The 12,676-nt window shown below is 33.1% G+C and overlaps 1 protein-coding gene across 4 annotated transcripts in view; it reads right to left on the reverse strand.

The window, feature by feature from the left end:
* Positions 1-12,676, reverse strand: part of DGKB (diacylglycerol kinase beta) — a 708,921-nt gene that overhangs the window by 399,812 nt on the left and 296,433 nt on the right. For all 4 annotated transcript variants that reach the window (XM_047753443.1, XM_047753441.1, XM_047753442.1 and 1 more), the window contains 2 exons: positions 5,472-5,557; positions 3,691-3,780 (listed from right to left, as the gene is read on the reverse strand). In XM_047753443.1, the coding sequence (XP_047609399.1) occupies positions 3,691-3,780; positions 5,472-5,557 (176 nt within the window). The remainder of the gene's footprint in view (positions 1-3,690; positions 3,781-5,471; positions 5,558-12,676) is intronic.

The raw sequence follows: 12,676 nt of genomic DNA on the forward strand, positions 1-12,676 counted from the left end.
ATATTCTCAAGGATTTTATATCTAAGTATGACAAATGCTGGTATCAATCAGCCTTCTAGCCAAGTAAAATGGAAAAAGACAATAAATCTATCTTGAGAAACATATCTGCAGTTCAGAACCAATTCACAAAGGTGAAGAAATCCAAACTGTAGTCCCCCATTTAACAAATATCTATGCCCTACTTATTTGTATTTATCTATGCTTAAGCTTCTTAAATAATGATCCATAACTATAAATAGGATTCCTGATCTCAAGAAGATAATATTTTAAAAAAACAAATTAAACATACTAAATATGTAAACAAAAGCATATTTCTAGGAAAGAATGATGGTATTTTGCTTCTATTATTTTGGTTTAAAACCTATAATCACTCTAGGCTAAGAAAAATGAAAACATAATTAGTGTTTATCTTTGGTTTAATGATATGTTATCATAATGACTGACTCTATCTAAAGAGTCATACAAATTTTTACAAATTTAAAATCAAATAAAGAATAATAACACATATATTTATAAGAGTATGCTCAATCTAAAACTGTCCTTATCCATTTAACTCTCACAAAACAACAACTTTCTTGCAATTAACTTCAGAATTTTTGTTCAGGAGATTAATTACTGACAGAAAAATTGCAAAGAAAATGTAAATTTAGTATTTTTCAAATACCCTAGGACATCCTACATTTGTACTGTTTTATATTCTCCAAAATATGGAAATATACTTGTAAAATTTAAGCTTAATGACAATATATTCCAGTGACATTAAGTGTAACAAATGATTATTGGTTGAATAAAATACTTTCCTAAATATTAAGCATAATGATAATTAGTACAGTTGCAGAAAGGACTCAGTGCAAACAATTTGATAGTTGGGAATAAAAACCTACAAGTCATATGCTATTACTGTTTCCAAATTCTGCTGAGGATCTGAAGCACCACTGTTAAGCAACTTGCACAAAGTTAAACACCTGACAGAAGTAATCCCACTCCAGAGCTTGCTTCTTTATCAGTAACTCTAGCAAATGGTAAATCCATTTTCCTAATGGTTCAGCTTGGGCATCTTGCTACTTCACTTGATACCTCACTTTCCCTAAAGCCCTGGTCCAACTAACTGGCAAATTCTATCAGTCTGTCCTTGAAAACATTACTCCATTTATCCATTTGCCTCACCTGCAATACCACCACCATAGCCCATTCCTTTTATTCTCTAATTACAATGGTAATTCAATTCTTGTTTTGAAAACTAGGATTCTCCACATTTTATTGACAGTGTTTATACCCCTCGATTAATCTATTTTTGAAAACATAAAAGTCATTGTGTCACTCTCCTTTTGAAACCCTTTCAAAACTCTGCCCACCCCCCACCCCAAGACTCCTTAGAGTCTCATCAGCCTTCCTTCAGTCCTTCCAATACAGAGAGCTATTTTTCCTTCCTCATGTTTTAAATCCAGCTTAAATGTTGCTTTATCCAAGAGGCCTTATTGACCATCTAGCTGAATAGTTTCCTTCTGTTATCCTCTAAAAATGCACTGTTTGATTCATACATAGCCTTGATTTTATTTTGTAATTATATAGTTAATTTTTCAATGATTTATTTTCTCTGTACTCAGTGAAAATGTAATCTCCAAAAGAAGATGGACACTTTATTTTCTTACTCTATATGCAGCAACTAGAACAGCGCTAACACATGCTAGACAAGAGTTTGTCATCAACATAAACTTTGACATATACTATAATCCATGTGTTTTTGGCCATGGTTATATCTTTAAAACTGTTTTATAAGGAAATAGTAAGAGATTCCCCCAAATGGAATTCCATATCAATTTTGAGACTTAAGTCATTTGCTAGCTTAGAACCAAAATAAAATTATTAACTTTCAAATATCAAAATTATTTTCCAGAGAACTATATAAGAAGCCATATGCATGATTCCCTTCCATTCAGTCAATACCCATATATAAATACTGACAAATGAGCATCTCATAAACAATGACTCATTCTACCTATATCTATATGTAGATTCTATACAGTTTAACTCAATAGTTTATAATATTCTTAGTTTTTTTTTGTAATTTTTAGGGCCACACCTGTAGTATATGGAGGTTCCCAGGCTAGGGGTCAAATCGGAGCTATAGCCACCAGCCTATGCCAGAGCTACAGCAATACCAGATCCAAGCTACATGTCTGTGTCCCACACCACAGTTCACAGCAATGCCAGATCCTTAACCCACTGAGCAAGGCCAGGGATTGAACCCGCAACCTCATGGTCAGATCCGTTTCAGCTGAGCCATGATGAGAACTCCAATATTCTTTTACTAAATTAAATCCTTAATGAAAATTATAAATGTATCATATATGAAGTTTTTAACTTGGTCACAAATTCTGTCATATACACAAATACATATATACATCTTAGAGTTCACAAGTTACCCAGGTACTTGTGGAACAATTGTTCTCAAATTTTGTTGTAAATTAAGTTACTTAGGGAGTTTATTAAAAATAAAATCAACTGCTCAGAACCCAGCTCTAGGGATTCCATTCAGCATATTTGAGGTGAGGTCAGTCCACCACATTTTTTAACAAGCTCCCCAAGGGCTTCTGATTCACGCTCTCATGGTAGATACTTCTTGGACTTCCCCAAGTAAACTTAGAGGCTAAAAATACTCAGAATTCAGTTCTTGCTTCTTTAGCAAAATATGGTTTTCTTTTCTTTGATATCTTTGGGTAAGGATAACTATTAATGACGCATCAAATTATTTTAAGATCTGATCTTGAAATATTCTCCGCTTACTCAACTGCTCCATCTACACTATTCCATTTTGAGTTCTTTCAGTATGTCTAGTGCCTTCCTACCTCTGGGTCCTAATATTCCCCCTGCTTATAAAGTCCACCCTCATTTCTAAATGGCTCTGTCATTATCCACCTCCCTATGGCTTCCAGTCAGTTCCTAGACGAGGTCGTTCATTATGCTGATTGTCATCTTTCTTGTCAGTAGGAAGTCTCACAATTTATATAGGACCTAATGTTCCACTAGAATTTAAGCCCCTACTTGAAAGAAGATTGTGTTTTCTTTCTGTTCTTATTCCTGTATCCCAAAGCAGAACACACTACCTCCTGTAAAGTGGGTCTCAGAAAATGTGGTACTTCGTGTACTCATTCCTGGACAAGTCACTTGTTAGCTTATCAAATTTTAACTTTGTGTTTTTTATCCAAACAGCTCAGAGATTAGGAATCTGAGTTATTTTATTTTATTTTTTGGCCGTACCTACAGAAGGTGGAAGTTCCTGGGCCAGGATCAAATCCATACCACAGCAGTGACCTGGGCCACTGTAGTGACAACAATGGATCCTTAACCTGCTCCATCACAAGGGAACTCCAAAAATCAGAACATTATTTTAGAGTTAACTCATATATATCTCATTTCTTAAGTTACAGGTCCAAAAACCAGAGAGGGTTAGAAGCTCTCCTGCCCCATTAAATATGTAATTAGCACTCACAGTCCAAGTCTTGGTCCACCATTTGTTTCTCTACCCCAGATAACTGTTCAAAATTATACACTGTATATATCTAATGATAATTATATTTGTAAAAATCACATAGAAGTTGTCATGCAGTGAAGAATTTTTGGTGGGGAAGGATACTCTGTACTATATATCTGTTTTTAAGATTTTCATTGTTGTTTTAGCTATTTTACCTCCTCCCCATCGCAGGCATCTTGCTAGATCATTGCCGGTCCCGAGAGGCAGAATAGCCACTGGAGGATGCTTGACTATGTTAGCTTTTTCTGTAGAATTGAAAAATTAAAATAAAATAAAAATTTGATCACAGTACAATAAAAACATACATTACATAAAGGAACTCGACTAGGTGCTTAGAAAGTTATATTTTATGGATATATACAACTATAAATTATGATTAATTTGTATGTACCTATGGCAATTTCCAAAATACAAGTGGATATCATAATTCACAAAGAAAGATGGGGATTTTCAAGACTTAGGCATGAGAAAAGCTATTTCAATATGTTAACCCAGTTAAAAATTGTGGCAAGTTTGATTTAAGGCCATTGAAATTCTCAAGGATGCAAGTATATGCAACATAGGAATATACATTCAGGGATGTCACCAGAGTGGAGGAGTAGGTTGATATATGAAGTACTTTTGCAACATCAACTTGAGGTATATTTTACTATAAGGAATAAAATATTTTGAAAATAGTGGAATTCTAAAAGTTAGTAAAGAGTGGACAATGAATGTGCTGTTCCTACCTATAGTGCTGCCTTGTGTCAGAGTCAACAACGGAAGGGATCATCAGGTTTTGTTTGAAATACAACTTTATATAACAGGGTTTGGGTTCAGTAAAGATATCTGCCACTGAAATTCCAAATGCTTTTGTGTGAATCATTATACACCTTGAATAAATCTCACAAACATATATTACTTTATTTTTTTTCCCCTTCTGGGCTCCTCAAAGTAAGTAGGTGTCTGCGTTTAAGACTGGGGTGGGAGGAGTTCCCATCGTGAGTCAGTGGTTAATGAACCCGACTAGCATCCATTAGGATGGAGGTTCGATCCCTGGCCCTGTTCAGTGGGTTAAGGATTCTACTTTGCCATGATCTGTGGTGCAGGACATGGACGAGGCTCAGATCCCATGTTGCTGTGGCTCTGGCGTAGGCAGGCAGCTACAGCTTTGATTTAACCCCTAGCCTGGGAACCTCTATATGCCACAGCTGCGGCCCTAAAAAAATAAAATAAAAATAAAATAAAAAAGAATGGGAAGAAATTATGTAGGGATCTGCCACGGCATAGTAGCCAAGGCTTAGATTCTGGGGACTAATGCAAACCAACAATATCCTACTGCTCTAATTCTTACAAGCCCTCAGACACTGTTAAAGCAACTCTTTAATTTTTGTAATTCTTGAATTCTAGTTTTCTCCTTAAAATATATTAATACTACTGACATTTTTGTTTATTAGAAGGACAAAGAATAAAATTTTCACTGTTTTTCTTGTTTGTAAAAACATGTTCATAAAGTTTTAAGATGCTTATCAAAAATGGGCTGAAAACAGGTATTCATTTTTAATCTGAATTTTTTTTTAGGGTAAGAAAAGATAGAATATTCTAAACTGCGTTGATTAAAGAAAAGTTTGCTTCAACATATGTACACAGCAAAACTTTTGAATTGACTCTTTCCTGTTTGTGAAGGACCTGCTTTTAACAAATCAGTGCAGTTTTGGAAATATCTGAGGGTTTATCAAATCCCATGAGAAATGAAGAGAAAAGAAGGATTTCTAAACACTTATTTTTTTTGTCAAAGATTTGAAATATAGAAGAATAAATTAAACCAGTAAACAGTGTGTAACATGCCATACATCTAATTATATAAATGTAGTGCCCAAATGTATGAATTCATTAAATACACAGAATTTAGGTTACCACTCTCATCCCAGCCATGTTAAAAATGTGTCTTCATTACCTATGCAGTCCAAAATCCACCCCACGGTTCCATCTCCACCACAGGCTAACACTCTGAAATCAGGAACATCACGGAAAAAGTTTAACCTGAAAAATAAGCATGTTATGGCACATGAATGGTATTTCAAAATGAGTACATTTTTACTTTTTTATTAGCATTTCATTTAATGAAAGATTTTGATTTTATTTAAAAATATTAAATTCTTATCCAGAACAAAATTCTAAAATAAAAGTATTAACATCTTAATTTAAAAATATTGTCATTATATATTCCATAATAAATATTATCTATTTCCTTTTATCAATTTTACAGTTGAAAAAATGAAATTAATGAGTTATAGTAATTTTCATTAAGACATGCTCCTAGATGTGATATGCAGTTCACATAATCCAGAGTGAATTTAGCGTTGTATATAACACTGTTTCATTTGCTTATTTTTATTAACCCACATTTCTCTTTGGAATAATTAAATAAATGTGACTATTAGGCCTGTAAGTATGTCTTTGAGAGTTTTCTGCCTTCTCCATTACTGGGAAAAATTGATCAGGCTGCATTGGGGTTCTAGCCAACTGTTTTCAATGTTTCAATTTCAAATTCAATTTGCAATTTGAATTTGCAAATAGAAGCCAGCTTTCCCCTTGTCTTTTGACCTGTCTGGCAATGTTTGCCACCCAGGAATACCCAAGACTAAGTGTTGGGTCAGCTGTGATAAATGCCCTCTGCTTCTTCTGCTACTGTTTGCAGTGTGCTTAATAATGTCACCTACCTTGGGGAAAATTACAAGGCAGGGAATCAGCCAGTTATACAAGCACACATGCCCATTTTCTTGCAAAAAAGTTGAAACAGGACAGAATATTTGGAATATTCACCTTTCTTGCCCTAGAGATAACCAACAGTAATAATACAATATAGTTGGCCTCCTTATCTGCGAATTCCTCATCTGCAGATTCAACCAAACTGGGATTGAAAATATATATTTCTAAAAATCCAGAAAGTTAAAAAAAATTGAATTTCTTGAGCTGCAACTGTTCATAGAACATTTATATTATATTTACAACTATTTACATAGCCTTTATATTGTCTTAGGTATTATAAGTAACTTCAAGGTGATTTAAAGTATACACAAACACTATGCCATTTCAGGTTAGGGACTTAGAGCATCTGTAGATTTTGATGTCTGGAGAGTTCTGGAACCAATTCTCTACAGATACGAAGTGGCAACTATATGCAGTCATCCAAGGACATTTTCCATATGATTACATACATAAATGAACACATGTAAATTTTATCGCACACATATTTTTAACATAAATGGGATTGTGTTACACATCCTTTTAATTTATGTGTGTTTTTTGACAAAAATGTCAGCGATCTTTCTGTGAGTGTATGTATCAGGATTATAAGTGAATGCATTAAATAAGTGTACATTCCATAATTGAAAAAGTCACTTCACACACTTCTAAGCTCTTTCTAGGGTTTCACTATCACAAAAAATAAAGTTTTGTAGTTAACACTATTTGAATATACTTATGTGAAAAACTGTATTATGTTTTGAAGGCTAATCTAGAAAGGAAACGTTCTACTAAGACATCATATAACCCTTTGTATGGCTCCCACTGTAGAAAATGTGAAGGTTCATTTCCTTGAAACTCCAAAACACTGCATATAAACAACTTTATGATATTTCTGCAATAAGTGAAAAATGCCATGATCCTGTTACTATAAAATCACACTTTCAGATTTCCCGTCGTGGCGCAGTGGTTACTGAATCCGACTAGGAACCATGAGGTTGCGGGTTCGATCCTTGGCCTTGCTCAGTGGGTTAAGTACCAGCGTTGCCGTGAGCGTGGTATAGGTCACAGACATGGCTCGGATCCTGCATTGCTGTGGCTCTGGCATAGGCTGGCAGCTACAGCTCCGATTAGACCCTTAGCCTGGGAACCTCCATATGCTGCAGGAGCGGCCCTAGAAAAGGCAACAAGACAAAAAAAAAAAAAAAAATCACAATTCCCTGTTTATAAGTGGGTTGAAAATAGATTTGCAGTTTTACATATATGTGCATTGTCAAAGCTTTGTCCATCTTTTCCATGAATTGTATTTTATTATTATCTTTTGAACTCTTTACATATTATGGGTGATATTTTTCATTTAAATTAGCATCATTGAAAAAACATTTGGTTAATATACTATAAAGAGGGCATAAATATAATAGAAACATATAAAAATAACTGGAACAGCACCACCAGACAATAATAAATACAAATATTTAGAACATGAAATTTTCCTGTATTTCCCTAAGTATTATTGTATTATGGATATTTACCTTTTATTAGACATGTTGCAATATTTTCTTCGACTATTACTGGTTTTTAATATTATGTATAATATAATAAGCACCTATGTACTAATTGTCCATCTCAAAAAGTGGAACATTTCTAACAACTTATGTATATTTCTGTATTTTTTCCCTATACCACCCCTTCCTCATTAATAAAGGCAAGCACTATTCTGAATTTCAGGTTATCAAGCATGCCATAAATAACACATTGTTTGTATTTTACTATTTCTTAACATTGTTACTAAGATTCCTACATATAGTAGGTGAATTTCTGTCCATGCGTGGTTGGAGTTATTTCTACTGCTGTGTTTAATATCATGTATGTGAATATGTCTTTTAAAATCCATGCCAATGGATGTTTAGATGGATTAGTTTTATGTTCTTATAAAAAATTCATTATTGTACATACATTCTAGCACTCAAGGAGAATGACTGCTTTCCAAGTAGTGTGTACTTACATGCAGTACTTCCAGATAATGCCAATTGGTTTCTTAAAGAAATACCAAAGCATCTACCCATTAGGAATGTGGAAAAAATTGTGCTGAGCCCACCCTCTCTAAAAGTTCTAATGTCACACTTTTTAATTTCATGTATTTCTTCATTTGTAAAATGCCTTTTCATATCTTTACTCCATTTTATTGGTAAATATTCTTTACTTGTGGATTTTAAAAAATTTTTTATTTTTATTTTTTGCTTTTTAGGGCTGCATCTGCAGCATATGGAAGTTCCCAGGCCAGGGGTTGAATCAGAGCTACAGCTGCCAGCCTAAGCCACAGCCACAGCAATGCTGGATCCCCAACCCACTGAGTGAGGCCAGGGATTGAACCCGTACCCTCATGGACCCTACTTGGGTTTGTTAACTGCTGAGCCACGAAGAGAACTCCCATTACTTGCTGATTTTAATCTTTTTTGGGTTTTGTTGTTGTTGTTGTCATTTACTAATACCTTCTACAGTTGAAAATTTTTTCTTTTGCTTTCCTTAAAATGTATTGTAATAAAGAAGATATTAATTTTAATGTATTCAAGATTATCAATCTTGTGATAAATGGCGAGCACTTTAGATAGTTTTACATAAGAAAAAAATTTGTTTCTCCAGTAGTCAAAAGAGAATTCACATTTACTCTCTTAACATTTCAGTTTTATTTTTAACATAGAATCTTTTTGTGGTGATGTGGCGGGATGCTATGAGGTACTGTAATAGAGGTGAACACATAATATATACAAAATGCTCACAATATTCTATAGCGATAGTAAGTAGGGATCCCTTTCTTCTTTTTCTTTCTTCACTGCCTTTCTATGTCCTCTGCTCTCCCTTTCCCTTTCCCATTTCTTCTTTTCTTGCTTCCTTTTTTCCTTTCTTTTGGCTTCTGTGCACCAATTTTTTTCTTCATTTATAAAACCATCTTTTTTTATTACATAATTCAACTTTCTACCATGCAAGTCATCATAAAGCAAATTTCCATATGGATGTAGTCTTCTTTTTGGACACTATTTTATTCATGAATTTGCCCATCTCTGCACCACTACCACACTCCTATAAGTACTATGGCTTTATAGTTAGTCCATATTTCACTAAGCATGAAAAAATCTTATCTAGTATTTCTTCTTTGCTTTTCTAAATACATTTTAAAGTTAACATGTCATATTCCATAAAAGTAAAAATATAACCAAAAATTATAAGTTTTTAAAAGTTGGAGTTGCATGAAACTCACTGGTCAACTTCAGAAGAAATAATATCCGTACAATATTACTTATTTCCTCATCCATGAATATAGGATTTGTCAATTTACTTAGATATTCTTTACAGTTCCTCAATAAATTAAAAAAAAATTCTGCTTGCAGGTCTTATATACGCTTTGTTTATTCTTGCTTTATCATTTGTGTTAGTATGTTAAATTTAAAAATTTTTTTAAATTAAAATTAATGCTTCATAGGTGGCACATACAAATACATTTGACTTTTATTTACTGACCTTGTAAACAGTCACATTACTCCTGTTGCTTTCTATTGTATAGATTTTATTTATTTATTTTTGTTAGAATATAGTTGATTTACAATGTTGCGTCGATTTCTGCTGTTTAGCAAAGTGACTCAGATATACATATATATCCCAGGAGAATGTATATAGTTCCCTGTGTTTTTTACAATAATTTATTCTATTATTAAAGTATAGTTGATTTACAATGTTGTGCTTATTTCTGTTTTTACTGCATAGATTTTGATTGGGGACTCATGAGGATTTCTATGTAAACAATTGTATCATATGCTAGTACAATGGTACTATTAGTATTCATCAATCCTTGTAACTGTTATCTCTCTCCCCATCCTATGTGCTGGCCAGAGCTTGAATCCTTTGTTGAATCAGAGTATTCATAGAGAACATCAACATCTTGTTCCTGAATTTAACTGGAATATTTCTAGAATTCCACCACCTAGGATGATGTTTGTTATGGGGACTTCCTTTTTCTCTTCTTTTTTGAGTGATACCATTTATAAGGCTAATAAATATTTCTTGTTTTCCTATTACATAGAAGGAAATTTCATTCTGAATCATGTTAATTTTTCTGCATCTTTTGATTTATTCATATGGTTGATTTCATTTAATTGGTAATGGAGTATCATTTATATATTTTGCTGTTATTAAACCATTCTTACAATAATTTCATATACATAAATTGGACCTTTATTAATATTTTTATAGAGATTGGGTTTGGTCTGCTAATATGTTGTTTAGAAGTTTTTCATCTATATTCATGAACACAGTAGATGTACTAATTTTCTTTTTCATACCACCTCTAATTTTTTACCAAAATTATTTTCCCTCATAAAATGCATTGCAGAGGAACCTCTTGTTTTCCAGTTTTTGGGAGGCATTTGTATAATTTTGGAAATAACATAAACCTGGTAGATTTGCATATCAACTTTCCAATTTCTGGTGAGTCTTTTATTCCTTTTTTAAAATTAAGAGGTATTAAATAATGATTTCATTTCCTTTAATAATTATTGAAAACAATCATATTTTCTAATTCTTTCTAAAGCAGTTTTTACTGGTTATATAGTCCATTAATTTGTTTATCCCTTAAATTTTTAAAGACGTTGTCATTGAGGCTTACAAAAACTTTTCAAAATATGCCAGTAGTTGAAAAGTGTACCACTGAGCTGAAAAGTTTACCATAATTGTTTCTGGTGAAAGCCTAACCATCCATGTGACTCACCATTGCTCTTCTACTCCATGATGATGTTTCATCTGTTATTCATTCTTGTTTTCTTTTAAAATTGTCATCTTTGGTTCTTCAGCAGCATCCTACCCCCAAACATAAACCCCATGTGACTGTCAGACCAGCTTACTCTCTTTAAATTGACTGCTAAATGGACTGAAAAATTGACCTCTCTATCTTAACTTCTCAATCCACTCAATCCATGCAGTTTTCCCTAGAGATTCTTTCATTACTAATTTCATTCATCCCTTGGATAATTATTTAACCATTGTGAGCTTCAGATTCCTTATCCTTAAAATGGACTTAATACCACCTGCTTTCTTGAGCTGTTTTAAGGAATAAACAAAATGCATATGTAAATCACATTGTACTATTCAGAGGTCACCATTAATTGAATTATTTTCTACTTATTAAAAGCAGTATATATATTTTGTAGCTCTAAGTATCACTCTTCCATTTTTATCACCTCCACCATCCACAATGTTCTGGCAAAATAGTCAAAAAGACAATTTTCGAACAAGCAAAGCTGGACGGAAAGTGACAAGAGTTCTACTATCTCCAATCTGAAATTATTGGGAGACCTATTTACGGCATGTGGGGCAGAAAGTACAGAGGCAAACAGCTCTGAAAGAGAACAAATGAATTCAAGAGACCTGGCAGAATTCAAAATCCAGGGCTTTTTGTGAGCATTGACCTTTCATTCATGGGGCTGCAAAGACCAGCAGATGTGAGTCCTACTTCATATATCATCCTAAGGATAGGGAGGATGAGGGAATGAGGAGTATCTGAAAAGATTCCCCTCTGTAGAAGCTTTAGTGCTGTATACTATCTTTTTCACCTATTGAATGTCTTCTTGTCACTTTTCTCAAGAGCCACCACTACAGCACACTCTAAAAAAAGTGGATGGTAAGTTTATGATGCTTAATACCACTACAAGAAAATCAAGATATTTCCTCTAAGTTTAGAAGTCTACTTTCCATTTTAAATAAATTTTAGGATAAAACTGACATAGACAAATTAGGAAGTGTTCATCTGAACCAAACAACAGTACTTAAAAAGCACACTAGAAAAACTTAAGAAGAAAAACTGCAGTACTGATTCCATTATCTTGGAAAATGTCTTATAATCAGATTTCTTAAATGACAATATGCAGGAATTTCTTTTTATTCCAATCTCACATTTTATTATTCAAAGGAGATGATACTATCATTTATAAATATAATTTTAATGTATTAGCTTGAACATATAAATAAATTCATAGCTACTAAAAAGTATATATTTGTATGTTATATATTGTAAAATTATATTCTCTGATACTTAAAGGAAACCAACATAAGATTGAAAATTTGTTAGCATAATGATTCAGGGTGAATGCTCATTTAATTCTACACTTCATTCCTTGTATTGAAAAAACACAAGGTTGAGGGATCAAAAACTACTTTATCATAGGTCATCAACTCTGTTTCCTCTTATATTTTTTAGAAAAAAATAGTTTACTCCAAAAGCTTGCCTTAAGAAAGGTCTACACATTGATTTAAACATTCTGAGCCAGATAAGCATACTTATCTCCTATTACTCAACTCAATTCATACTCACACTTGAATGTACAGTTATAAGATTAGATAGCTTCACAACTGTCTCATTAAATT

This window comes from Phacochoerus africanus, chromosome 11 (assembly GCF_016906955.1).
Source record: "Phacochoerus africanus isolate WHEZ1 chromosome 11, ROS_Pafr_v1, whole genome shotgun sequence".
Taxonomy (NCBI): Eukaryota; Metazoa; Chordata; class Mammalia; order Artiodactyla; family Suidae; genus Phacochoerus; species Phacochoerus africanus.